The sequence below is a fragment of the Schistocerca gregaria genome, chromosome 2, assembly GCF_023897955.1.
Source record: "Schistocerca gregaria isolate iqSchGreg1 chromosome 2, iqSchGreg1.2, whole genome shotgun sequence".
NCBI classification, from domain to species: domain Eukaryota; kingdom Metazoa; phylum Arthropoda; class Insecta; order Orthoptera; family Acrididae; genus Schistocerca; species Schistocerca gregaria.
In genome coordinates this window covers 698,618,971-698,646,002 of record NC_064921.1, presented here as the reverse complement: position 1 = coordinate 698,646,002, position 27,032 = coordinate 698,618,971, and the positions used below count along the sequence as shown (strand labels likewise).

Sequence of the window (27,032 nt, the reverse complement as noted above, 5' to 3'; positions counted from 1 at the left end):
GCTCCTTTTATCGAAACACAGTATAATTTTCATAAACTCACCTTGGAGCAGCTATTGCAACAGAATTCTGAAATAGTGTGTTTCATCAAACACGAAATTGGTGACCAGAGAGGTCACTAGCTTATAAAAACCTCATTGTGTCAGTTTGCATTAACATAAGAGAAGAAAATTCATGTCCTGCTGTCAATATCGAGAGGGGGGGGGGGGCGGGGAAGAGTAGAGAGAGAGGGGGGAGAAGGAGAAATAGAAGAAGAAGAAGAAGAAGAAGAAGAAGAAGAAGAAGAAGAAGAAGAAAATAAAAAGAAAATAAAAAAACTACAGTGAAAACTATAACTTCTGCCATATCACCATAGCTAAGAAAATTCCATGTGTTAACGATCTGCCAAAACACTCAATATCTTGAACAGACTAGGAGATATGAGAGATGTTATGAATTTCTCATTCCTGCACTCATATGATCGGGATTGAAAACACTACATACAATCCATTGTCTCTAGACCAGAGACAGACAGAGACCTTGTCCCAAATCTACATAAAAATTCAATGTGTTAACTAAATTTCATATGCAGCAGCAGATAGTGTAATGTGCACCAAATGCAAAAACTTTTTGGATTTTATGCAGTATCTTACTTAAATGTGTATATCACAATAAATATTATCATTAGTGAGATGGTGGGCACTTCACTGTCAAGTTGATGTGTAAGGCCACACATCATGTGTGAAAATGAAATCTTTAACAAATAGTTTCTGTAAAATCATTTTAGAAATCTTAGATGTGGTGTGCTTTGATTCTGTCAGCTTAGCATGTCAACAACCGGAGAAGGCATGGAATCTGTGCGTCTCAGTATGCTCAGGACTTGAAGGCATGTGCGGATTGTGCTTGTCGCACTGTAATCTCACATCACTTCACAGGTGCTCTACGCATCTCAGTTTGCTCAATTTGTGCTTGTTGTTGTTGTTGTTGTTGTTGTTGTGGTCTTCAGTCCTGAGACTGGTTTGATGTAGCTCTCCATGCTACTCTAACCTGTGCAAGCTTCTTCATCTTCCAGTACCTACTGCAGCCTACATCCTTCTGAATCTGCTTAGTGTATTCATCTCTTGGTGTCCCTCTACGATGTTTACCCTCCACACTGCCCTCCAGTACTAAATTGGTGATCCCTTCATGGCTCAGAACATGTCCTACCAATCGATCCCTTCTTCTAGTCAAACTGTGCCACAAGCTCCTCTTCTCCCCAATTCTATTCAGTACCTCCTCATTAGTTATGTGGTCTACCCATCTAATCTTGAGCGATCTTCTGTATCACCACATTTTGAAAGCTTCTATTCTCTTTTTTTCCGAGCTATATATCGTCCACATTTCACTTTCATACATAGCTACACTCCATACAAATACTTGTGCTTAGCCTTAACATTTGTAATAATGTACACAGAATGGACAGAACATCCATTATATCGGGATGACATTTATTTGTGTCCGATGGAGGTCTTCCAATAACTGCAGCAGCACACACATTAGGAACTGTAGATACTTCTGGTGGTTTAAGTGTCCCATTAATAAAATGGGAAACAATGATGTAATTCTTGTAAAGCCGACACCATACATTGACAAATTAAAGTGGTGGTTTATCAGTCTCTCTCAGCCAGCTTGGATTTTCAACTGAGCAGACATGCAAATTGCCAAGATTGTGATTTGCTCTGTCTGTAAATGATGACTCTTCTGCAACAATATCTTCCATAGGAATGTCATGAAGCTATTGGTGGAACAAAATGTGGAAATGATGAAGTATAGTAGAATGTAATATTCATAGAACATTTCTTTGGTTGATCCCACTCAATTATTCAAGCTGCCTCATAGTGACACGTGGATTGTGTTACCACTGCTGAAATGTCAGTTGCATTTCTCTCATCAGTTTATGTTCTTTTTTGATAGCATATTTTATTCTCCAAACTTCTAATTTCCCAAAATTTGTTATAGTAACTGCAAAAACAGATTTTGAGGCCTTGACAGTACCAGGTTACTTTTCAGCATATAACCACACTGCTTCTCTTCAATTTGATGACTTCTCAAGCTGGTTGTGTGTGTTCCTCACAACAACAAAATACAAGCTGATGTGCTTCAAGTGCATAGGCGCGCACACACACACACACACACACACACACACACACTCTTTCTCACACACACACACACACACACACACACACACACACACACACACACACACTCACTATACCTGAGTTAAGAGTCATAGGCATACATTTGGTATAGTAGAGCAGATGTTTGTGGGACCTCTTTTCCTGACATCAGGACAGTGACTTTCAACAGTGCCATCCAGTAACAGTCATTGCAGTCTGATTTTGGAAGGATTTTCCCAATACCACCCAAAAATGCATGTTGTCCAATAATAAAAGTCGCCATTCATCAGCCATTGAAAATTACTTGCATGATTAAAAATGTGGAAAACATAAATTACTGCAGATGAGTGGGGGAAAAAACAACCACTCTATGTCCAAATGCAGTATTAGTGGTGTGTTGCAGGGCATGGTCACATCAGTGAAATATCTAAGCATTATCTTGCAAGGCGATATGAAATTGTTTGTTCCTATTAGGCACAACCAGCATGGGAGTTTTACAGAAATGCTCCATGAAATGAGAATGCCTACAGGAAAGAAGACTCTTTTTGGGAAACACTATTGAGAAACTTTAGAGAACCAACATCTGCAACAGATGCAGAATAATTTTACTGTCTCTGGTGTATTTCTTGCGTAATGACTATGAAGAAAAGATAAGAGAAATAAGGGTATGTATGAAGACACTCATACAATCATTTTTCCCTCAGTTTACTTGTGAGTGGAACAGGAAAGGGAATGACTTAACAGTGGCACAGGATGCCCTCCGCCAGGCTCTGTGTAGTGGCTTATGAAGTATGTATGTAGAAACCAGTAAGAGGCTTATAGAGTTGGAATATCTATGGAGTAAGCATTGCGTGCTACACAGTGCCAACACTAAACTAGAATTTTCATGTGACTTTAGTACAATGCTGTTTGTTCACATTTTGTGTCGAGACCAAGACTGTAATATTGCATTATTTATTCTGGTTTTACATGTATATTTACTAGCAAAACTGTTGGTTGTTGTTGATACACTTGTAACTCGAAATACATGAGTAGGGGAATAGTTTGTTTTCAAATATACCCACTGCAAATTTCCGTAATGTGAGTGGCAGGTGTATGTTGACAACAAGAGCCCTCTACTGTGCATTTGAATGCTTTCTTCATAAATATTCCTAGTATGTGGACAGATCTTACAAATATATTGACCCCTTCAGGGTCATTGATCAGTGCTTTGTCTCTCCTCTCCTAAGTCAAGGAAATTGTATTTCAGTTACTAAGTGGAATTTTGGAACCAAAATAGAAAATTAATCTTAAAAATTCAAGAAATGTAGCATGTAAGTTTTTTGATAAAACATTTTCCACCGGTAGAACAAATATAGTACAGAAACTTGTTTACATCTCGCCTACACGAACATTAAAGTTGTGTTTGTCTTTATGTTTTTTAAATTCCTATCCCCTCTCCCACAAACACATCTATTTCCTGCACACGGTTATTTGTTTCCCCAGTGTAAAGTTTGCAGTGAAACTGGAATCACAAATTCTTCATATTGTGTTTTATTAAAACTGCTGTTTCCATAATTATTTTTTTTTTTTCAAGTAATGTTATGAACTGTGAATACCATCCTGCTTTTTAGTGGCCCTGATAAAAAGAACCATCATCGCCGCTATAATGAAACATATGATAATTCAAGTGGTTACATGGGTGACTACAATACGCATCTGGGACGTGGTGATCGAAGCAGAGATCGTACGTCAGCAGGCTACAGCCCTGAAGATCTCAGATTTACAGATATGGCCCCAAAGTAAGTCATTTCATCAGAAATATTTTATTTCTTGTTAATTTATCTAATACATTGATTTTTCTCCATAATTTTTAAACAAATGTTACTTATGCAGATAATGTACAGATACTGATTACATTAGATGCTGTTAGGAATGAGCTTTTATTTTATCTTGTCACACACCAAAAATGCCAGATTTTCAATATGAAGATTAATTTGGGCCCCATGATACATCATATGTAAATTTATATATAAAAATTTACTTGGCTCACTCATGAAAATTGTATATAATTTTATTTATTTTCTCCTCTGGCTACTATTGCTATTTTTTAAATGTTTGTACCATAGTTTAACCTTTAGAAGTAGTTTCTTCTGTTTTTTTTCTTAAAATTGAAACAAACAAAGGTGCAATACTTAGTAGATGGTACCATAAGCTGTAAAATTACAATGAAAATACTGAGTTAAAACATTCAACATGTGTATTGTGAGTGTTGATCTGCATACCATTTCTGAAGCACTGTTTAAAATTCTTAAAGTAATTTGTAAGCATTTGCTATCGCAATATACAAACTTTCCATGCTGACCCAACTCCAGTCATAACTCAATTGCAGCACTATATGAAGATATCTGTGGAATTTTTATATAGTTGTGTGGCTAAGTTATCAGTGAAAGAAATTGCGAATCCTGAGATAAAAGCCTATATCCTGGACTGAAAAGAAATTGTTGTCCTGGACATTCATAAACCAATTAAATGAAGCAAGATCCATCTGAGAGGCCATTGATAGAAGTAAAAGATAAAGGATAAAGAAAAGAATATACTAAATTTCTACACTCAGTTTATCACTTACATGTTGGGAAACTTCAGTTCAGGTTACCTGCAACAGAGAGCAGTTATGGGTCTCTGAAAACATAATGTTTTGACCTTCTTTTAATTCAGTTATTTCATTAATCCACATTTGGAATGCTCACCTCTAGTGAAGTATCACACTGTTAAAAATAAAGAAGCTGTCAGATGGCAGAAGTTTCATAGAATCTTTGTAGCACTTAATGAAACATAAAGAATAATGTGACTGCTTCTTCGGGAATTTTGGCAGAGTTGATAGTTTTCAAGTTTTTAGCAGAGATGTGATTTTCTCTTTAAATGATATTATAACAACTTTCCCGAAGTATCCTCATTATGTATCGAGATCGCATTTCATTGCTCACTATTTTGACGTGAGCAAAACTGTAGCTGGGATATGCTGCGCACCACCCAAGCAATTGTGTCCTGTTGACATTGAACAATAAAACAATTGATGGATAAAGGATAAAAAGCTTAGCCAAAACTGAACAAGTTTAAGCTGTAAAAATGTCATAAAACTATACACTTCTCTAAAAACACATTCAATAGGTATTTATCTATGAGCAGAGAGTGAACATGGGAGTGTTATCAAGCATGGTTTAAGTAAACAGAGTGCTAGATCCACACTGTGCTTAGGCTAAAGCACCTATCCTCTTGGAGACGTTGGTTCTATTGTCATTACAATAGTTGAAGGATATTGGACACCTACTGAATCTAAATATCTTTTTGGTTTCACTTCATTGACTCCAGTTTTTGATGCAATGTACCAGGGTGTAAACGACATGGGACAATCGGGAAATCTGGGAAAATCCCGGGAATTTTTTCATCCGGGAGAAAACCGGGAAAAACCTGGGAATTTTTCATTGTTTTAGCTTTCAGTTAAATTTTTGTAATTTTTACTGCAGAATTGATTCTCTAGCAAAGAATGTTATTGTATCCTGCTACTGGAGAATGATACTGCAGCAATAAAATATAAACATGAGGGAAAAAAATAAAACTTTAGTGGCAAAGGAAATGTGCAATTTACAACAACAAAACATTGTGCACGCACAAGCGTGTGCAAATAGTAAAAATATGTCAAAGGCCGTAGGGCACAGACTGTAATTCTTCATAACAATAAACTGCTTGCTATGAGCATGACGTCACAACTGTACACATTAGGTTCGTTTGACTAATTGCCAGCGGTCTGTTGCGCATGCGCATTTGATTCGTGTATAACCTTTACCTTCTCCCGCTACTTGAAGTTTGGCTGTTAGCTGTACTGGTAGCAGCAGCAAGCAGCCAGATGCAAATGAGAAAAAATTTTCTCGAGGCACCCTAGATGCCAGATTCACATTTGCACAGTTGTAGTGGGGAGGGGGTTAACCTCCACATGACCCGTGTTTACGTTAAGTGATTACGCTGCTTTGTTTACAGCTCCCAGGTCAAATGAAAACAAAACGGATTTCTGTGGTTGGGAGCTGTCAAGTGAATTAAAATACATTCACATAACTACGGAGGGCAAAAATGTATAATTAATTTCAGTTTTCTGATTTTATTTTACTTCCAAGTTAGTAGCAGTCAAGCATTAAATGCCTTGCAGAACAGTGAAGTTATTTTTGCATGTTTGCTAAAGAAATTTGGCTTTATTAATCTTTCTGCTGAGGCAATCATTTTATTTGAAACGAAGTGTTTCATTCTACAGTATTGGCTAGTTCCAACTGTTTGCTGAATTTCATGTGCACCTTATCATCTTCTGCCATATATGACATTATGCAATAATAAAGAACCAAAAATGAGATTGTAGAGTAATGGTACTCGAAGAAAATTTATGTCCCAAAAACCACACTGAAAAGCTTAATATCAGATGGGACCTACTTAATTGTGAGTCTGGAAAAAGCCAATTTGCACTTCAAGCCGAATTATGCATTTTAGTATGGTTTACAAAAGTCCGATGCTCTTTGGAGTATCCTCTGATGCCCTGTTTCTTTTATGGTATAATGTAAGCTCTCTTAGTGCTTTAGACGCACGAACATGCGGGCACCACTGCATTTGCACACGCACAATAATGCCTGTTTTCTGGCGCTATCTGGCAACTGGTAAATCGAACCTATTTCTAACAGTCTCCGGAAAGTATCGCGAACGGTGGTTAGAAAAGCGTTACTTTCATAATAAATTTCTTTTTACGCAAGATGAATGATGTTACGTGTGAGAAAGTGGGATGGATATCTAAATCACAGAGCATTCAAAACTGAACAGTTTGAGGACCAGCCACTTAAAAGAATTTCAAGCCTAGACATTTATGTCATAATTTTAAATTTACTGGCACATTTGTATGATTTATCTGAAAGTATAACACAGGCAAAAAAAGATCAACATCACTTGTGAAAGCTTAACTTCTGTTGTAGCGTGTTAATCTTAGAGACCAATATTATATGTGAAAGCTTAGCTTTTCTTGTAGATGTACAGTACTGTGTACATTAATGTAAACCGTTAACTTTTCCTCTTGCGTGTTCGCACTGTGTAACCAGTGATCTTGCTATTGGCTGACTATAACACGTGTCCTATGCTCTGAATAGCTACTGTCATCGGCTGGCGAGATCTCGTGGCTTGAGATGTGACTCGCTTACAAAAGGACATCACAACCTCGGTTTCAACGCTCCGGTAACTAACGCCCTGTGTTTGGTGAAATTCGAATTTATACTTTTGTAATACGAAAATATGCTGCGTACATGTTGCTGCAAATCAAAGGTCTTTCCAAAACTTCTCTGCCCCGTATTTTCTTTTTTTCTGCGAAGTTCTATGTGATTGTATAAAACGTTAACTATTCAAAGGATTGATAAGTTTTACAGTTCCGAGGGAAAATGTACGGAAAACCTACTGTCACTTAGCACAGAAAAAGTGTATTTTCGACCAGGAAAAAACATATTTTTTAAACGGGATATCCGGGAGAAATCCGGGAATTTTTTTTCCTTGTCCCCATATACACCCTACGTACATTTTATAGAAAAACATAAATAGAACAAAAAATATTACATGAATATTAGCAAATAATTAACATGGACTATGTAGTGAAACTGTAGCCTGAATGTAACATTAAGTTTACAGTTATTACTATAAAAATCTCTGTTTGTATTCTCATGTGAGGAGGTTCCAGGTTCCAGCAGTAGTTTGCTGTAATCTGTCTATCAAATCTGACCTGATACCCTTCCTCCAGTACTTTGAAGTCCTGATGAAACTTCTCTCCTTGTTATTCACCGAGATCATCTAAAATTTCAGGAAATCTGTATGAAAAGCTTTGGAGAAAGTGTACATTTGTTCTCAGTCCAGCTTCAGCTTCCAAATTCTGAAAGTGTGTACGCATGTTGTGGACCCTTTATTGATAATTGTGTTCATTATGATTGTTCAAGAAGTGCATACAATAGAGAGAAGATTGCTCCAAGCACATGACTCGGTCCTTAACTTTGCTGTTGTGAAATTGGAATCATTTGCAGATATTACAAGGGAATGGTGTACTCGACAAGAATGGATCTTCAGTAAATGAGATTTTTAGGCAAATCTCTTTTTTGACTAACTTCTACCTCTGTGCCTGGCTAATGACAGTAGGCTTCTAACTTCCAATAAATGAACATCTGACTCTATGCCAGTAGCAAATTTTGCTGTAAAGCAAACAGAATCAGTTAGAGCCCTTAGGCTTCGAGGTTACTTTAAACTGCAATAAGCAGCCCAAGGCTTCTTATAACGGAAGTTTTTTTTAACTAAAACTTGATGCCAGCTGATGTTCCTTCAGTGCAGTCACCTTCATAACTGAAGCAACATTGATTATTCTTCAGTATTAATTTATTATACGGAGTATGCAGGGCCAAATATTTCACAAAATAAGCATCAAACGAAAAAAACTACCAAGAACAAAACTTGTATAGCTTGAAGGGGGAAACCAGATGACACTATGGTTGGCCTGCAAGATGGTGCTTCCATAGGTCAAACAGAAATCCACTGAGTTTTTTTTAAAAATAGGAACCCCCTTATTTTATTACATATTCGTGTAGTACGTAAAGAAATAAGAATGTTTTAGTTGGACCACTTTTTTCACTTTGATAGGTGGACCTGTAATAGTCACAAACATATGGTTCACAATTTTAGATGAAAGTTGGTAACAGGTAGTTTTTTTAAATTAAAATACAGAATGTAGGTATGTTTGAAAATTTTACTTTGGTTGTTCCAATGTGATACATGTACCTTTGTGAACTTATCATTTCTGAGAATGCATGCTGTTACAGCGCGATTACCTGTAAATACCAGATTAGTGCAATAAATGCTCAAAATGATGTCCGTCAACCTCAATCCATTTGGCAATACATGTAACGACATTACTCTCAGCAGCGAGTAGTTCACCTTCCATAATGTTCGCACATGCATTGACAATGCACTGATGCAAGTTGTCAGGTGTTGTCGGTGGATCATGTTAGCAAATATCCTTCAACTTTCCCCACGGAAAGAAATCCGGGGACGTCAGATCCGGTGAACATGCAGGCCATGGTATGGTGCTTCGACAACCAATCCACCTGTTATGAAATATACCATTCAATACCGTTTCAATCGCACATGAGCTATGTGCCAGACATCCATCATATTGGAAGATTGGAAGTATGTCACCATTCTGTCATGCAGTGAAACATTTTGTAGTAACATCGGTAGAACATTACGTAGGAAATCAGCATACATTGCACCATTTAGATTGCCATCAATAAAATGGAGGCCAATTATCCTTCCTCCGTTAATGCTGCACCACACATTAACTCATCAAGGTTGCTGATGTTCCACTTGTCGCAGTCATCATGGATTTTCCGTTGCCCAATAGTGCATATTATGCCGGTTTATGTTACCGCTGTTGGTGAATGACGCTTTGTCGCTAAATAGAATGCATGCCAAAAATCTGTCATTGTCCCGTAATTTCTCTTGTGTCCAATGGCAGAACTGTACATGACGTTCAAAGTCGTTGCCATGCAATTCCTGGTGCATAGAAATATGGTACAGGTGCAATCGATGTTGATGTAGTATTCTCAACACCGATGCTTTTGAGATTCCCGATTCTCGCGCAATTTGTCTGTTACTGATGTGTGGATTAGCCGCGACAGCATTAATTTGTTGCAGATTGTGGTTGACGTTTCACATGTGGCTGTACACTTCCTGTTTCCTTAAATAACGTAACTATCCGGCGAACGGTCCAGACACTTGGATGATGTCGTCCAGGATACCGAGCAGCATACATAGCACACGCCTGTTGGGCATTTTGATCACAGTAGCTATGCATCAACATGTTATCAACCTTTTTTACAATTGGTAAACGGTCCATTTTAACATGGGTACTGTACCACGAAGCAAATACCATCCACACTAGTGGAATGTTACGTGATACCACGTACTTTCACGTTTGCGTCTATTACAGCGACATCTATCATAAAGCAAAAAAAAGTGGTCCAACTAAAACATTCATATTTCTTTACGTACTAAACGAATATGTAATAAAAAGGGGGATTCTTGTTTAAAAAGATACAGCTGATATCCGTTTGACCTATGGCAGTGTCATCTGGTTTCCCCCTTCAAGCTAGATGAGTTTTGTTCTTTGTAGTTTTTTTGTTTGATGCTTATTTCGTGAGATATTTGGCCCGGTCACTATCAATGGAACAGCCTGTATATTTCACTAAATTATATTGTATGGGTAGCTTCTTGTGGTGGTTCCATTGCAGCCCAAAACCAGTGAGCTGAGACATGCATACACGTCAGTTACTGTTTTATCGGCCACACAGTGTAGCTTATCCAACTCTCAGGCACCTCTGAATTGTCATCAAACTACCAACCAGCAGTAGCTGTTCTAATGTAGAATCATTCTATAGTTAATTACTAAAAATAACTCTGAATGTAATTGTATCAAGCCACACTAGATTATATGTTACTCGGACATTGTTTTTGGTGACATTTGCTACATAATTTACATGATCAAATTTGTACCCTCACAATATACTTGAGCAGTTAAACAGAGAACTGACTCGTGATGACAACACATTAGACCTTCTGGTGACAAACATACCCAAACTATTTGAAACAGTTAACGCGTAACAGGGAATTGGCGATCATAAAGCGGTTATAGCACCAGTGATATCAACAGTAAATAGAAATATTAAAAAATTTAGGAAGATTTTTCTGTTTAGCAAAAGTGACAAAAAGCAGATTTCAGAGTACTTGACGGCTCAACACAAAAAGTTTTATCTCAAGTACAGTTAGTGTTGAGGATCAGTGGACAAAGTTCACAACCGTTGTACAATATGCATTAGATGAGTATGTCGTACAACATCCAAGTTAGAAAACTGCTATGGAAGCAAAGGGAACTTAACAGCAAACGTAAACATAGCCAAAGCCTTGCAGACAAACAAAAATTACACAAAGCGAAGTGTGGTGTGAGTAGGAATATACGAGAGGTGTTCAACGAATTCGAAAGTAAATTTCTATGTACTGACTTGGCAGAAAATCGTAAGAAATTTTGGTCTTATGTCAAAGCGGTAGGTGGATCAAAACAAAATGTCCAGACACTCCGTGACCAAAATGTTACTGAAACAGAGGATGACAGACTAAAGTCCGAAATACTAAATGTCTTTTTTCCAAAGCTGTTTCACAGAGGAAGACTGCACTGTAGTTCCTTCTCTAGATTGTCACACAGATGACAAAATGGTAGACATCAAAATAGAAGACAGAGGGATAGAAAAACAATTAACATCGCTGGACGTGATGGGATACTAGTTCAATTTTACACAGAGTACGCGAAGGAACTTGTCGCCCTTCACAGGTCAACCCTGTTTTCAAGATGGTACATCGAACAGATGTGCAGAACCATAGACCTATATCTCTAACGTCAATCAATTGTAGAATTTCGAACACATATTATGTTCAAGTATAATGACTTTTCTGGCGACTAGAAATCTACTTTGTAGGAATCGGCATCGGTTTCGAAAAAGATGATCGTGTGAAACCCAGTTTGTGCTATTCGTACACGAAACTCTGAGGGCGATACACACGGGTTCTCAGGTAGATGCTATGTTTCTTGACTTCCACAAGGCATTTGATACAGCTCCCCACAGTCGCTTAATGAGCAAAGTAAGAGTATATGGACTATCAGACCAATTGTGTGATTGGATTGAAGAGTTCCCAGATAACAGAACGCAGCATGTCATTCTCAATAGAGAGAAGTCTTCCAAAGTAAGAGTGATTCCAGGTGTGCCGCAGGGGAGTGTCATCGGACTGTTGCTAATCACAGTATATATAAATGGTCTTGTGGATAACATCGGAAGTTCACTGAGGCTTTTTGTGGATTGTGCTGTAGTATATCGAGAGGTTGTAACAATGGAAAATTGTACTGAAATGCAGGAGGATCTGCAACGAATTGATGCATGGTGCAGGGAATGGCAATTGAATCTCAATGCAGACAAGTGTAATGTGCTGTGAATACATAGAAAGAAAGATCCTTTATCATTTAGATACAATATAGTAGGTCAGCAACTGGAAACAGTTAATTTCATTAATTATCTGGGAGTAGGCATTAGGAGTGATTTAAAATGGAATGACCATATAAAATTAATTGTCGGTAAAGCAGATGCCAGACTGAACCCTAAGGAAATGCAGTCCGAAAACAACGGAAGTAGGTTACAGGACACTTGTTTGCCCACTGTTTGGATACTGCTCACCAGTGTGGGATCTGTACCAGATAGGATTGATAGAAGAGATAGACAAGATCCAACAGAGAGCAGCGGGCTTTGTTTACAGGATCATTTAGTAATTGCAAAAGTGTTAGAGGGGGTGATAGATAAACTCCAGTGCAAGAGAGATGCTCAGTAACTCAGTAAGGGCTTTTGTTGAAGTTTCGAGAACATACCTTCACCGAGGAGTCAAGCAGTATGTTGCTCCCTCCTATGTGTATCTTACGAAGAGACTATGAGGATAAAATCGGAGAGATTAGAGCCCACACAGAGGTATACCGACAATCTTTCGTTCCACGAACAATATGAGACTGGAATTGAAGGGGAAACTGATAGAGGTACTCGAGGTACCCTCTGCCACACACCGTCAGGTGGCTTACCCTCTGCCACACACCGTCAGGTGGCTTGTGGAGTATGGATACAGATGTAGATGTAGAAACAATTTCCATTTCTATCCAGTGTCTTCAGAGACCGCTTCATTTGGTATAGTTTTATATTCAGTGCTGACAGAATTATTTTCTCCTTGTCAACCCAAGGTTCATTTGTGATGTTTACTGCACTGACAGGTTTACCCTTGTAAGCCTTCCAATGATTCTGTTGTGCTCTTGTATTTCATGTGCATATGAAACATGGGTATTTTGTATATCTGCTTTATAGCCAATGCAAAAAGTTCACAATCTGAAATAAGCACACACAGCCCATTTGTGCTGGTGATAATAAAAGTTTTGTGTGGCCATAATGACTTTTTCTCATATAACTCTCACAGCTTTATTGAGCAAACAATTGGAATCGATCTGTGGTGATAAGTCTTGCACCAGTTGAGGCACGATGAGAACAGGTAAACAATGCAGAACAGTTTTGCTGGAAAGTGCATAAACAAGAATACTCCTCCTTTGGAGAAATGTTAATCACTGCAGTTGTTTGTGAAAGTTCACCATTGGCATTGGATTTATGCACGTCTGAACTTAGGCTGAAGGTCATAGTGACAAAACAGTCAAATTTGAATATTAATTTGGAATATTGAATACTGTATATTCATTTGGAAGTAGAACAAAATACGTTAAGGTGGCAGCCCTGCAGCAAGCGGTGCGCGCGCTTTCGGAGCTCTGGCAAAAGTTAAGTGTTCAGTAATAGAATAATATTAAACTTAGTGTAAATTATAGTTTAGATAGTTAAATTAACGTCTGTGTTAGACTGTGTATTGAAGGTTTCGCGAATATTAGCGTATTTTACTCGTAAAGAAGGTTTTACTAAACGGCCGGTTTTCGTCAGTGTTTGTTTACATTTGTAGGCGTAAATTTCGTGCGTGTGTAGACCTCTTATTATTACTTAACTTTGCGCCTATAATCTTAAATACTTCTTTGGTCAATAATTAAAGACTTTTTATCGTCGGATTGTAGAGTATTCAAACTTATTTGTTCATAGACTTTCCATTTGGCGTTTGTTTACTTTCAGGTAACGATTGTTTAAATTCACGTAGCTCGTTAGATTACATCCATTGTAGGTTCATTATCTTACTGATTTAAGAATATAGTTTGTTGTATTAAGAGATCATTGTTTAAATTTTATTACTGTACATTGCCATGAGTACTAAGTGTGGAAGCTGCCGTAGGAAGATAGAATCGGGTGGGGTATGTGGGGGTGTTTTTCATTGGGGCTCATGTAGCGGGAAATTTGACGAGATTATGCTTTTGGCTCTCCCGTGGAATTGTAAGTTCTGTAGTATAGAAAAAAGATTCGTACAACAGGAGGAAAAGATGTGTGCCCTTCAGGCTGAACTAGATTCGGTAAAAACTGAATTAGCTAAGTTAAAGGGGGAAAAAGACTGCGGGAAATGGGAATTGGTAACAAGGAAATCGCGAAAAGGGACCAGCCATGTAGATGTTGTCGAAGTTCCAGTTATGAATAAATTCTCCTTGTTACCTGAAGTGGGAAGGGAGGAGCCAAAAACAGGAGTAGTTGAAAGTAGGGTGCAGCAGACTACTAAAATTGGTAACAGCATTAGGTCGGGAAAATCTAGTAATAGGAAAAGAAAAGTCTTGCTGCTAGGTAGCAGTCATGGGAGGGGTATAGGCCAACTAGTGCAGTAGAAATTAGGAGCAGATTACCAGGTCACGAGTTTGTTTAAGCCAAGTGCTAGGCTTAGCCAGGTGATAGAAGACATAGGACCACTCTGTAGGGACTTTGACAAGAATGATGAGGTGATAGTAATAGGTGGGGCAGGAAACAGCCTGGCTAATGATAGGAATTATGATATTAAGAGTGACCTGGATAAAATAGGAGCTGCAACAGGATGTACGAATGTGGGTTTTGTTGAGGTATTGCAGCGTTACGATCAGCCCTCGGTTAACCCTTCTGTGTGGCGAGTTAACAGAGAGTTGAGCGAGCAGCTGCTGGACGGTGCAAAAACACACATTTATACAGTGCCTGTTGGTAGCATTGGGAGATGGGGATACACTTGACATGGCCTGCACCTAAATAGTCTAGGGAAGGATAGATTAGCTGATTTAATTGTAGGTCGTCTAAAGGGGGCCACTAGCACTCAAGGCAAAACCCCTGTAACCCGAAAGGGCATAGGGGCACATTTTTTAGGTTGAACAAGATGTCCAGACAGGCAGCTCTCAAAGGTAAAAAAATAAATGGTTCGAATAAAGGTAGAGGAAACAGTTGTGTTAATATATCACCAAAATATCAGGGGATTAAGGAACAAAATAGACGAACTAATAATTTGTTTTGAGAATATTAAAAATACAACAGAAGTTGATGTACTCTGCCTGTCTGAACATCATATAACTACACAAATGGAAAATGTAAATATTAATGGGTATAAACTAGCAACTTATTTTTGTAGAGACAATATGGAGAAAGGAGGAGCGGCCATTTATGTTAAGGGGGAACATAGTTTTAAAAACATAGAAACCACAAAATTCTGTGTAGAACAGCACATTGAAGTATGCGCTTGTGAGCTTAAATTGGACAGTGGTAAATTCATAATTGTGACTGTGTGTAGGTCCCCACTTGGAAATTTTCAAATGTTTCTTAAAAACCTAGATCTCTTGCTGTGTTATCTGTCAGAAAAGGGAAAACACATTATCATTTGTGGAGATTTTAACGTAGATTTTCTTAAACACTCAAGCAAGAAGAACGACCTTGAACTATTACTTTGCTCTTACAATCTGACATCAGTCATTGATTTTCCTACTCGTATTGTACAAGACAGTAGCACCCTGATAGATAACATTTTCATAGACCACGATAAATTAAAAGAAGTAAGCACCTATCCTATTAAGAACAGGCTTTCTGATCACGATGCACAGCTACTTTCAATTCATGACTTTGCTCCATACAGTAATGTGAAAAAAAAAAAAAAAAATAATAATACGCCCAATTAACCCTATATCAATTCAACAATTTAAGGAAAGCTTGAAAAGGGTAGACTGGGAGGATGTTTATCAGGAACCTGATGCAAATGTTAAATTTAACTTATTCCATGATAAACTTGTGGGCATATTTGAAAACAGTTTTCCTAAGAAATTAGTGAATCATAATTCAAATAAACTTGATAAAAAACCATGGCTGATTAAAGGGATTAAAATTTCTTGTAGCCGGAAATGGGAACTATACCAAGACACTAGAATAAGTCGAGATGAAGAAAAGCTCAACCATTATAAGAAATATTGTAATATATTAAGGAAAGTTATAAAAAAATCCAGAAGTATGTGTATCAAGTCTGAGATTAGCACCTCTGATGACAAAGTTAAAACAATATGGAATATAGTTAAAAGGGAAACAGGGCAACCAAGGTCACAGGACAACAGTATTACTGTTAAGCACAATGAAAAGCTTATAAATGAAAAATCACAGGTTGAAAATATTTTTAATAATCATTTTATAAATGTAGTGGAAAATATAGGCACCAGATGCTCACCAGATAGGGCAGAACTCTATATGAAAGAGGCATTCCCGGTGCAAACAAATGAAATTGAAATCCTACCCACCTCACCGTCTGAAATTAAGAAAATAATAAATTCACTTAAGAATAAAAACTCACATGGAACTGATGGTATCTCCAATAGAATACTAAAATCTTGTCCACACCTGATAAGTCAAGTTCTTAGCCACATATGTAATAGCTCATTGAATCAGGGAATATTTCCTGACAGATTGAAATATGCCATAGTTAAACCCTTGTATAAAAAAAGGTGACCAGACAGACGTCAACAATTATCGTCTCATTTCACTTCTGACATCCTTCTCAAAAGTGTTTGAAAAAGTAATGTACTCAAGAGTAACTTTACACATTAGTGGGAATAACGTTTTAACAAAATGTCAGTTCGGTTTTCAGAAAGGTGTTTCAACAGATAGTGCTATACACGCTTTCACTGATCAAATTTTAAATGCTCTGGATAGTAGAACATCACCAATTGGGATTTTCTGTGATCTCTCCAAGGCTTTTGATTGTGTGGATCATGAAATCCTCTAAGATAAGCTGAAGTACTATGGAATGAATGGTTCAGTACACAGATGGTTCACTTCATATTTAACTGGTAGAATGCAGAAGGTTGAAACAGTAAACCCACATAGTACACAAAGGGCAGCAGATTATTCAGACTGGGGATGTACCAAGAATGGGGTACCACAGGGTTCTGCCTCGGGGCCTTTATTGTTTTTAATATATGTCAATGACTTGCCTAATTATATTCATGAAGATGCAAACTTGGTTCTCTTTGCAGATGACACAAGTATTGTAATCAAGCCTAAAAAGCAAGAATCAGCTGAGGAAAATGCAAATAATGTTTTTCAAAGAGTTATTAGGTGGTTTTCCGCAAATGGACTTTCATTGAACTTTGAAAAAAACATGTACATACAGTTCAGTACAGGGAAAGGCATAACACCGGAAATAAATATAGAGTGTGGGGGGAAATCTTTAGCTAAAGCAGATTGTTCAAAATTTCTGGGTGTTTGTATTGATCAGAATTTAAACTGGAAGACACACATTGACAATCTACTGAAACGATTGAGCTCAGCTACCTATGCTATTAGTGTCATTGCAAATTTTGGAGACAAGCACATCAGTAAGTTAGCTTACCATGCATATTTTCATTCGTTGCTTTCTTACGGAATCATCTTTTGGGGCAATTCATCACTAAGAAAGAAGGTATTTATTGCACAAAAATGTGTAATCAGAATAATGTCTGGGGCTCATCCAAGATCATCTTGTAGACAATTATTTAAAGAATTAGGGATATTGCCAGTAGCTTCACAATATATATACAGCCTAATGAAATTTGTTGTTAGTAACCCAGATCACTTCAGAATTAATAGCACAGTCCACAGCTACAATACTAGGAGACAGGGTGACCTTCACTACCGTTCATTGAATTTGACATTGGCACAAAAGGGGATGAATTATACTGCCACAAAGATTTTTGGTCAATTGCCAAACAATATCAAAAGTCTGACAGACAACCAATCGGCATTCAAAAGTAAGTTAAGGGAATTCCTGAATGACAACTCCTTCTACTCCATAGATGAATTTTTAGACATAGGCCAAAGAAATACAGTAAGCTTTAACAATTGTACCGTATATAAGACTAACAATGATTATTTGGGATAAATGAATCTTGTGTACTTTGACACGTTCCACATCATTACAAAAGAATCGTGTTCATGATCCATGGAACAAGTAATATAACTAACTAACTAACTAACATGCCAATAGTCTCAAATGGAGAGGCAGGTCTGGCGATGATTTGGGTGAACACAGGTGGCTCCCTTGAGCAGTGGTGGTTGGTGAGGCATGGTGTTGTATATTGGGAAAATTCTGATTGAGAATCTGACTGAAGAACTGCAGGAGCAAATGGAATCAGGCCCAGAGTTAGATGGAATACTGGCATGGAGCAGTGTCACACCAGGCCACATAGAGATACTGTAATAACTACTTGTAATCATAGGACCTGCGACAGCAAACAGGTCCACGGGGCCAGTGACCCCTAGCAGTGCTCTTACTGCCACCTGCTGGATAGTCAGCATGCATGATGGAAGTTCTATTGTCTACTGATGTAACCTGTTCTGAGTTAGGAACCTCACATACCTCAGTTGTGAGAGGGGTTGCAGGTCAGCCGGGCAAGTAGCTTATACACTACACATAGTAGTTAATATTGTGTAGTAGAACAAATTTCAGGCTTCTGGAGAACCTGGTTTGCTGCTGTTATAGTAAACCCATTTTGATAAATAGTTTGCTGATGTTTTTGCAGTGTGTAAGTTCATCAACTTCACTGAAGTATGGCAGAAATCTCTTTTCTCTAGACATGTAAGATAATTTTAATTTATGAGATATTGAAGTTTTTCGTTCAATTTCAGATCTACTGCTACTAGCAAAGCTCTGTTCTTGAAGATGTAACTGTGAAGTTTCTGTGAGAGTGTTAAACATTTCTACACAAACATCTATGCTCTGTGGCACAAGTTGCCTTGCTGACTCCAGATCTGGATACTTCCACTTCTGTATTTTGTATCTATTGAAGCCTTTTGTATTCACAACACAAAAGTAGCAGTCGTCATTTGTTTCTTGTTGCTTCGCTATCTGTAGGCACTCCAAAATTTAAACTCTTCCTTTCTCTGTTTCTTCACTGTCTTAGGCTTTAGGGTCTCCACAGAACTTTCACAAACATCACAGAGAGCTCAAGGCTTATCTTCAAACCCAAAGTGAATTGGGAAGTATGCACAATGTACTTCCTTGAAAAAGATAGTGATGTTCACCTGTTAGTTTGAAGAGAGCGTTCATCACTAACATGTGTAACAGAAGCCATCAGGGTACTTTAGAAAATCTTTTCATGATGAACTCTTATTTCAGCTTCGATTAAGAGAATCACTTTATGGACAAAAACAGGAAAGAAATGTCCAGAAAACATGGGCTCTAAAGTGGGTGCCTCGAGAGCTATGGTCACTTGTTCATCTTCACTATTATAAATAACATTTTTTCTACTGAATGAGCTAGAAAAAGAGTCAGGTTTGAAAAACTTTATGGTTAACTTAGTTTCAGGATCTCTGCAATATCCCATATTCAGTACAATGTCACCGGCAGTTTGAAAAACTTTCTCCCAGCCCATTCAGTTGAGATTAGAGTGGCAGATAATTCAGTCAACTGGGACAGAGGTTTTAGCTTTACTAAAGTCTGCAATCTAGCACTCACTTTACCAAAATTATGCTAAAAAAGTCAATAGTTTCCCTCTGTTTATAGATAAATATCTATTAAGATGCTTTTCAGTAAAGGGTTTTGTGTTCTGGCATCGCTGTTCTGTTTGACTTGAATTAATATTGACTGTTGTATCATTTGATGTTGTCTCGCTATGGCGGCATACAGTGTGTACCATTCACATTTTGATTGTAGTTGGAATAGAAAGCAATGAAATCTAAGCTTAATGCCTGATGAAGACAGCTATGAAAGTTACCAGAGTATGGTGTAAATAGAAAATGTCATCTCAGTTCCAAACCCAAAAGTGTGCAAAGTTTGCAGAATTTTTGTAGTAGTACTGATTGTCTTTCCTGTGCTACAAAATGATGATACATGTTGTCACTCTTTCAAGAATCAACTATGAACCTGTCCTGTCTTTTTGTGTAAGAACTGAACAGCATTCAAATCTAATAAATATTTTTATCTTTAATTGTTTATTCATCATTTCTACTGCATGTCCATGTGAAGTTAATGTGAAATAATTTTCATTGGTGTTATAATATCTAATTTTTAAGACTGACTGGTTTCTGAAATTTATTAATGTCACATAAAGTTGATTAGTTCCATTTGTACCTTTCACATTTGTTGTGATAACCTACAACTCATTTCAAGATCAACATTGTGCCCTACAGGAAGTTTTCAAATCTCGGAACTGCAAAAAAATATTCTATATTCATTTTTGATGGAACATACATGAACCGACTTCACTTTGCTGATGACATTGAATGTCTGCTTCCAAAGCAGGTACCTTAAGTACATATTCAGAGAAAGTAGTAGGGCAAGTTTCAAAGTAAGCCAGAACATCAGTTATAATATGACTCAAATACTGTATAATCAGATTCAAATATTATTATGAAAAGGAAAGTCCCTACTTACCATATAGTGGAGAAGCTGAGTCACAGATAGGTGCAACAAAAAGACTGTCACAAATAAAGCTTTTGGCCATTAAGGCTTTTGTCAACAATAGTTCTCACTCACACACACACACACACACACACACACACACACACACACACACACACACACACACACAAACGCACACGCACAGTCTCAGGCAACTGAAACCACACTGCGAGCAGCAGCATCAGTGCATGATGGAAGTGGTGGTGACTGGGTGGCGGTAAGGAGGCAGCTGGGGTGGGGAGGGGGAGTGATAGTATGGTGGGGGCAGCAGACAGTGAAGTGCTGCAGGTTAGACAGAGGGCAGGGGAAAGGGATAGTATGGTTGGGGTGGCAGTAGCGAAAAAGGAGACAAGTGGTGGAATGATGGCTGTGTAGTGTTGGAATGAGAACAGGGAAGGGGCAGGATGGGTAAGGACAGTGACTAATAGAGGTTGAGGCCAAGAGGGTTATGGGAACATAGAGTGTATTTCAGATAAAGTTCTCACCTGTGAAATTCAGAAAAGCAGGTGTTGGTGGAAAGGCTCCATATGGCACAGACTGAGAAGAAGTCATTGAAATGAAGGATGTCATGTTCGGCAGCATGTTCAGCAACAGGGTGGTCCACTTGTTTCTTGGCCACAGTTTGCTGGTGGCTATTCATAGAGACAGACAGCTTCACAGGTAGCCCTGCGTTTGATGGGATAGGTGATGCTAGTGAACGGACTGGAGTTAGTGGTGATGGAAGGATGCACTAGCCAGGTCCGGCATGTAGGTCTATCACAGGGGTATGAGCCGTGAGGTAAGGGGTTGGCAGCAGGGGCTTATGGATGAGTATATTGTGTAGGTTCGGTGGATGGCAGAATACCACTGTGGGAGGGATGGGAAGGATAGTGGGCAGGACACTGCTCATTTCAAGGCATGATGAAAGGTGGTTGAAACCCTGGCGGAGAATATAATTCAGTTGCTCCAGTCCTGGGTGGGACTGAGATAGGAGGGGAATGCTCCTGTGTGGCCAGACGGTGGGACTTACAGAGTTAATGAGAGACCAGAGCTTTCCCTGCAATACATTCTACATTCCCGTAACCCTCCTGGCCTCAACATTTGTTAGTCATTAGTGTCACCTGTCCTGCCCCCCTCCCCCCCCCCCCCCCTCCTCTTCCCTGTTACCATTCCAGCACTACACAGCCATCATTCCAGCATCACTCCTTCTCTGCTGCTTCCTCTCCCCACCTCTCCCCTGCCCTACGTCTTGCCTGCACCACTTCACTGTCTGCCACACCCACCATACTGTCCCTCTGCTTCCCACCCCAGCCTCCTCCTTACACTCCCCCTCCCCCCTCCACACACACCACCACCACCACCACCATCACTACCACGTCGCCACTTCCATCATGCCATCATAGACTGGTGCTGCTGCTCGCAGTGTGCTTCAGTTGCCTGAGACTGCAGTCGTATGTGTGAGTTGAGTTTGCATTTGTGTGTGTGTGTGTGTGTGTGTGTGTGTGTGTGTGTGTGTGTGTGTGTGTGTGTGTGTCATCTATTGTCGATGAAGGTCTTGACGGCTGAAAGCTTTATTTGTGACAGTCTTTTTGTTGTGTCTGCGACTCAACATTTCCACTATATGGTGAGTAGCAACTTTCCTTTTAAAAATATTGTTACATTCCATCCTGGATTTTCCATTGTTTGATCAGATTCAAATAATATGTAATGTACTGACACCAAAACTGTACTGGCCATCAGAAAGATATTTAAGATAATTTTTTTTTATTGTCGTGTCTCGGTTCCTCACTTTTTAAATTTGATTACGTGTTTTGATCACTCAGGATCACATTCAAATTTAAAACATAGTAAAACTAAATATCTACCATCTAATATTTTACAATGGTAGAAAAGAGAAGAATCGTGTATAAATGTAGAATTTACCTAAGGAATTGTGTTAGCAAACTGTCTTGTCTATTCAGAACAACATATCAGAGTTCTGTATTTTGCAATTGCAGTTAGTGTTTTTGTATTTTACAACTGCAATCAGTGTTTTAAACAGGTAGATGTTGGAGGTAGGAGGATGGGAAATGGAGTGAGGCTGATTCAGGGAGGAGAAAGGAAGCAGGAAGGAAGAGGTGGGGATGTGATGAGTTCAACGGGAGGTTGTGCTAAAATTATAGTATTTATAAATTTTATAAAAATTCTCATTGAAACACTAATAGTGTAGAAAAATGCATATGTAAAATGTAAACCACTGTTGATGGAGCAAAGATGGGATTGAGAGTGGGTAGAGAAGGCAAGAGTGCGAGGGGGAGGAAGGGATAGTGGCTGAGATGCTATGGGTTCCATTTTATCATTGTTTTACACCATCTACTTTTCACATATGCATTGTTGTGCACTGTTGGTGCTTCAACGAGAATTTTTATGTGATTATACATTCTATAATTTTAGCACAATCTCTCTTGATAAACACATGACATCCCCATCACTCCCTTCCCATTTCATTTCCCCTCTCCCAGTCAGCCTCACGCCTTCTCTCCCCCTCCCCACTCCCCCCCCCCCCTCCCCTCTTACCCCAATACCAGCAACATCTACCCATTTAAAACATGGGCTGCAGTTGCAAAATACGGTACTCTGATATGTTGCTCAGAGTAGACAAGACAGATTCCTGATGCAAATGCTAGGTTAATTCTACCTACATGTAAAAATCTTTTCATTTAATTTCATTCATTTCTTTTCTCTCTTTCCTGTTGTTGCAAAATATTAGATGGTACATATTTAGTTTTTGCTGTAGATCCAAAGATGATCCAGAGTGATCGAAATATGTAATCGAATTAAAAAAAGTGTGCAACTGAAGGCAGAACAATAAATGAGAATTATTTAAATATATACTCATATGCAGTTGTCTTCATTATTCCAGTTGATGATGATTCTGGAAAGTGTTTATTATTGTGCTTGTGAACTGAGTTGTGTGTATCCTTGTTTCATTAATAGAAATAAATTACATTTACATCAAATGAAAAATTACACAGCTGTGTTATTAGTTCTGTATCTTTTGCACATATCTCAACTTTTGAACTTGGTCATCATTAAAGCTTGAAAATATAAAATATTGCACACTGTATATGGTTGATTCAATACATTGCAAAACTTCATAGTAAATGTCTGGCAAATTGTTTTACAATGTACCACTTAATGCATTCACTTTAACTCTGCACTATACATGTGAAATATCCATCATCCCCTTCATATGGTCCCATATCCTTCCTTTCATACACTCTCCTCCCCTTCATTCCCTCTCTTCCTCCACAGTCGTCCTATATGACAGTCACCCTCTGCCCCACCCCATGCCCCCTGCCTCACTCCATCATCCCCTGCCCTGGTACTGGAAGTTAGACCTTCTTGAGGTAACACTGGTTTTCTGAACTTAATAAGTATAATTAGTAAACATCTTACTTATCCTGTTATGGGCTACTTTTGCTAACTTTTTAATTGTTACTGTGTCGTGTTATTGTATTGTGGTTTACAAATTGTTTCTCTGGAAAGAAAAAAATACATTATAGGTGCTTCTGTTTAAATGTATTGCAGTTTTTTTAAGTTGGCAAACTTTGTCATCATATGTTGTTGCCTTGCTTGTGTAGACACTGGGACTTCTCTAATGGGGGTGTGCCTCGCTACCACAGTCCTCCTCTGTCTACTGAGTATGAGCGTCCTCCTCCATATTACTACCCTGGCCCAGGGTAAGTGTTCTTTGTGTGTATGTGCTAGTCCAGTTATGTTTTTTGTTACCAGTGTCTTTTGTCAACTACCAAAGGTAAGCATTCACATAATTTAAGCTTTCATGGTGTGCAGTAGATTAAATTTGTAAATATACTGTACTTGTTTGAAAGGTAAGTGTTACTCATGTACAAAATCCACCTACTTTGAGAGTTTTACATAATTTTTACATGTTATTGCATGTAGCTTTTGATGTTTCTGTCTTACTGCCACATTTAATCTGCTTGCAATTGTTCCATTTGTGGGTGGGGCTCTGATTTCTGTAAGTTTTCTTATGCAAACTTCTTGAAGTGTTGAAAGTATTTATTTTGCGAAGGATGATCCTCAATCCCTATCACATTACTTGTTGCCTCTCTGTCTTGTATTTCCTTATTTTTAAAATACACACACACACACACACACACACACACACACACACACACACACACACACTAAATTACCTACAAATAACAGTCTGTATAATTTACAGGATTTTCAAATGACAGCGATGTTGAAATGCAATAAATGGCATAGCCTCGAAACAAACAGCCCTTACAGCCTTCAAAGAATGCATTAACACCTGGCGGGTGCAAGCCAAATCGAAAATACACATGTATTTAGCAAAATTACAAACATACACTGGCAAGTAATCACTCAACATAATTAAAATGAGCCATACTTGAAACTTATGTAGCCAATCTTGAAGTGAAAATAAAATTAAATTAGGCAAGTTTAAGAACCAGTAATAAAGCTTAATATTCTCTAAAAAAAATTGTGCCTAGATGTGCCAAACAAAAATTTGTAATGGAAAGCAAACTTTATCTTAACGTAGAATTTTAATGCTTGCAACTTACATCACCTCAGTTTTGTTCCACCACAATCAGCTGACAGAGAGCCACAAGGCATTACAAGCTAGAATGTAATCTTTTAGTACATGATTCAAGCATCATAACCATTTAAATTGAAATTCAACTATAAAAAGGTTAATAGCACTAAAATAAGTGGGCTAACACATTAATAATGTTTAAAACATATTGTCTTGGCAAATACACGATGAATGTTAAACAGTTTAACATATATTCTTAAAATAATAAATTACTAACCTAATAAAAGCCTCAGGGCCAGTCAAATTAAAGAACTTTAAAGCCCAGACACACACCTGAACATACAGATCCCAAATGAGCCTCTTGTTCTATAGCCACTGAAAAACTATTTGATGCAAATGTGATGCTCACCATGCCCTGAAGTATTGCTTTGTTCATCATCAGCAATCGTACCTCTTGAAGTATCCACAGCAGACAACTAATGTGGGAAGTGACTGACAGCTCCATTTAGTGTTTCTGATCATTGATGTGCAGGACCTCTATTAGTAGGTCATGTCTGGCAACCGTCCACTATGGATATCATGGTTACTCCACTGCAAGGTGCATTGTGTTGGCCAAGGAACAACACCACCCATCGAACTGCCTGAGTGTCACTGCACAACGCCCACCAGTCATCCCTCAACCCACAACAACAGACTCACCGGTGCAGACACTAGTCATCTGGCATCGCATAGATCACTGCTCACAACAGGACCCAGAGACTCCTTAGCTGGGTCGCATGCTCCTTAATTTCCAGAGTGTTGTGACTCCATCACATCATAGCGATGCAGCAGGGTAGCGCCACCTGAGATCTTTGACAATTGATCATGGATCAGCTCATATGTAAAGGACCTGGTATGATTGGTAATAAAATAGGGGCCACATGACACTGAAAGGATTCCTCATTCGGTTGCAGTCAGTTTTTTTTAAGACTGTGTGGGTAGGCAGCACCCAGCATGCTTACGGTGATAGGGTAACCACCATGGTGGCACTAACTGGTTGCCAACCCAAAGATAAAATACAGACTGAAATCGTAGGACAAAATTATAACAGTAGTCAGGTAGGATACTAGCATTGTAAGCCAATTTTTAGTTTGTTAGCACCATTGATTACGTCTTCTAAGTAATGTTGTAACTCTTTAAGTGACCAAAGAAAATTGCAAAACTGGAAATATGTGACTGTCCGCAAGGCCCCAAGTCGACTAATTGATTAAATCTTTCTGAGCATCAACCAAAATGTCATATGAAATTAAATGGATTTGGCTTACAAAAGTATAAAATGGCAACTGCAAAACTTGACACTTCTCATTGCATTAATTTGCCTTATCAACAAATAATTACAATTAGAATGGACATGTGAAGGGTAATTCCCTTGACTCCAATGTATGTGATCGAAAAAGCAAGATAGTGAAGTTCACTTAAACTGAACAGGAAGACTGTATGAGAGTGATTTGATAATTCAGGTAGAAAAGCAAGAATTTTTTTTTTTTCATAAACATCTCGCTGTACTTCTCAACATAGTCTCCTTTTGTGGATACACAGTTGATCCAGCAACCCTCCAGTTTTTCATTCTGTCGGAAAAATAGGTTCTGTCAAACTCTGGAAAATACTTGTTGACTTCCACTATTATTTCCTCATTTGATGCAAATTTCTTACCACCATAGCAAAGTTTCAACTTAGGGAACAGGCAGAAGTCAGAGGGGGTTAAGGCTGATGACTAGGGTGGATGAGGAAACAATTCAAAGCCTTATTCGTGCACTTTTGCCATTGTTATGGGGGGATGTTGCATTATCATGTTGAACGAGTACTTGTTTGTGTGCCAGTCTTATACTTTTTTTAGCCAATGCAAGTT

At 38.3% G+C, this 27,032-nt stretch overlaps 1 protein-coding gene across 18 annotated transcripts in view; it reads left to right on the top strand.

Moving 5' to 3' along the window:
* The window catches only part of LOC126334787 (prominin-like protein), a 503,842-nt gene that overhangs the window by 444,570 nt on the left and 32,240 nt on the right, over nucleotides 1-27,032 (top strand). For all 18 annotated transcript variants that reach the window (XM_049997400.1, XM_049997403.1, XM_049997401.1 and 15 more), the window contains 2 exons: nucleotides 3,747-3,914; nucleotides 24,204-24,302. In XM_049997400.1, coding sequence (XP_049853357.1) covers nucleotides 3,747-3,914; nucleotides 24,204-24,302 — 267 coding nt within the window. The remainder of the gene's footprint in view (nucleotides 1-3,746; nucleotides 3,915-24,203; nucleotides 24,303-27,032) is intronic.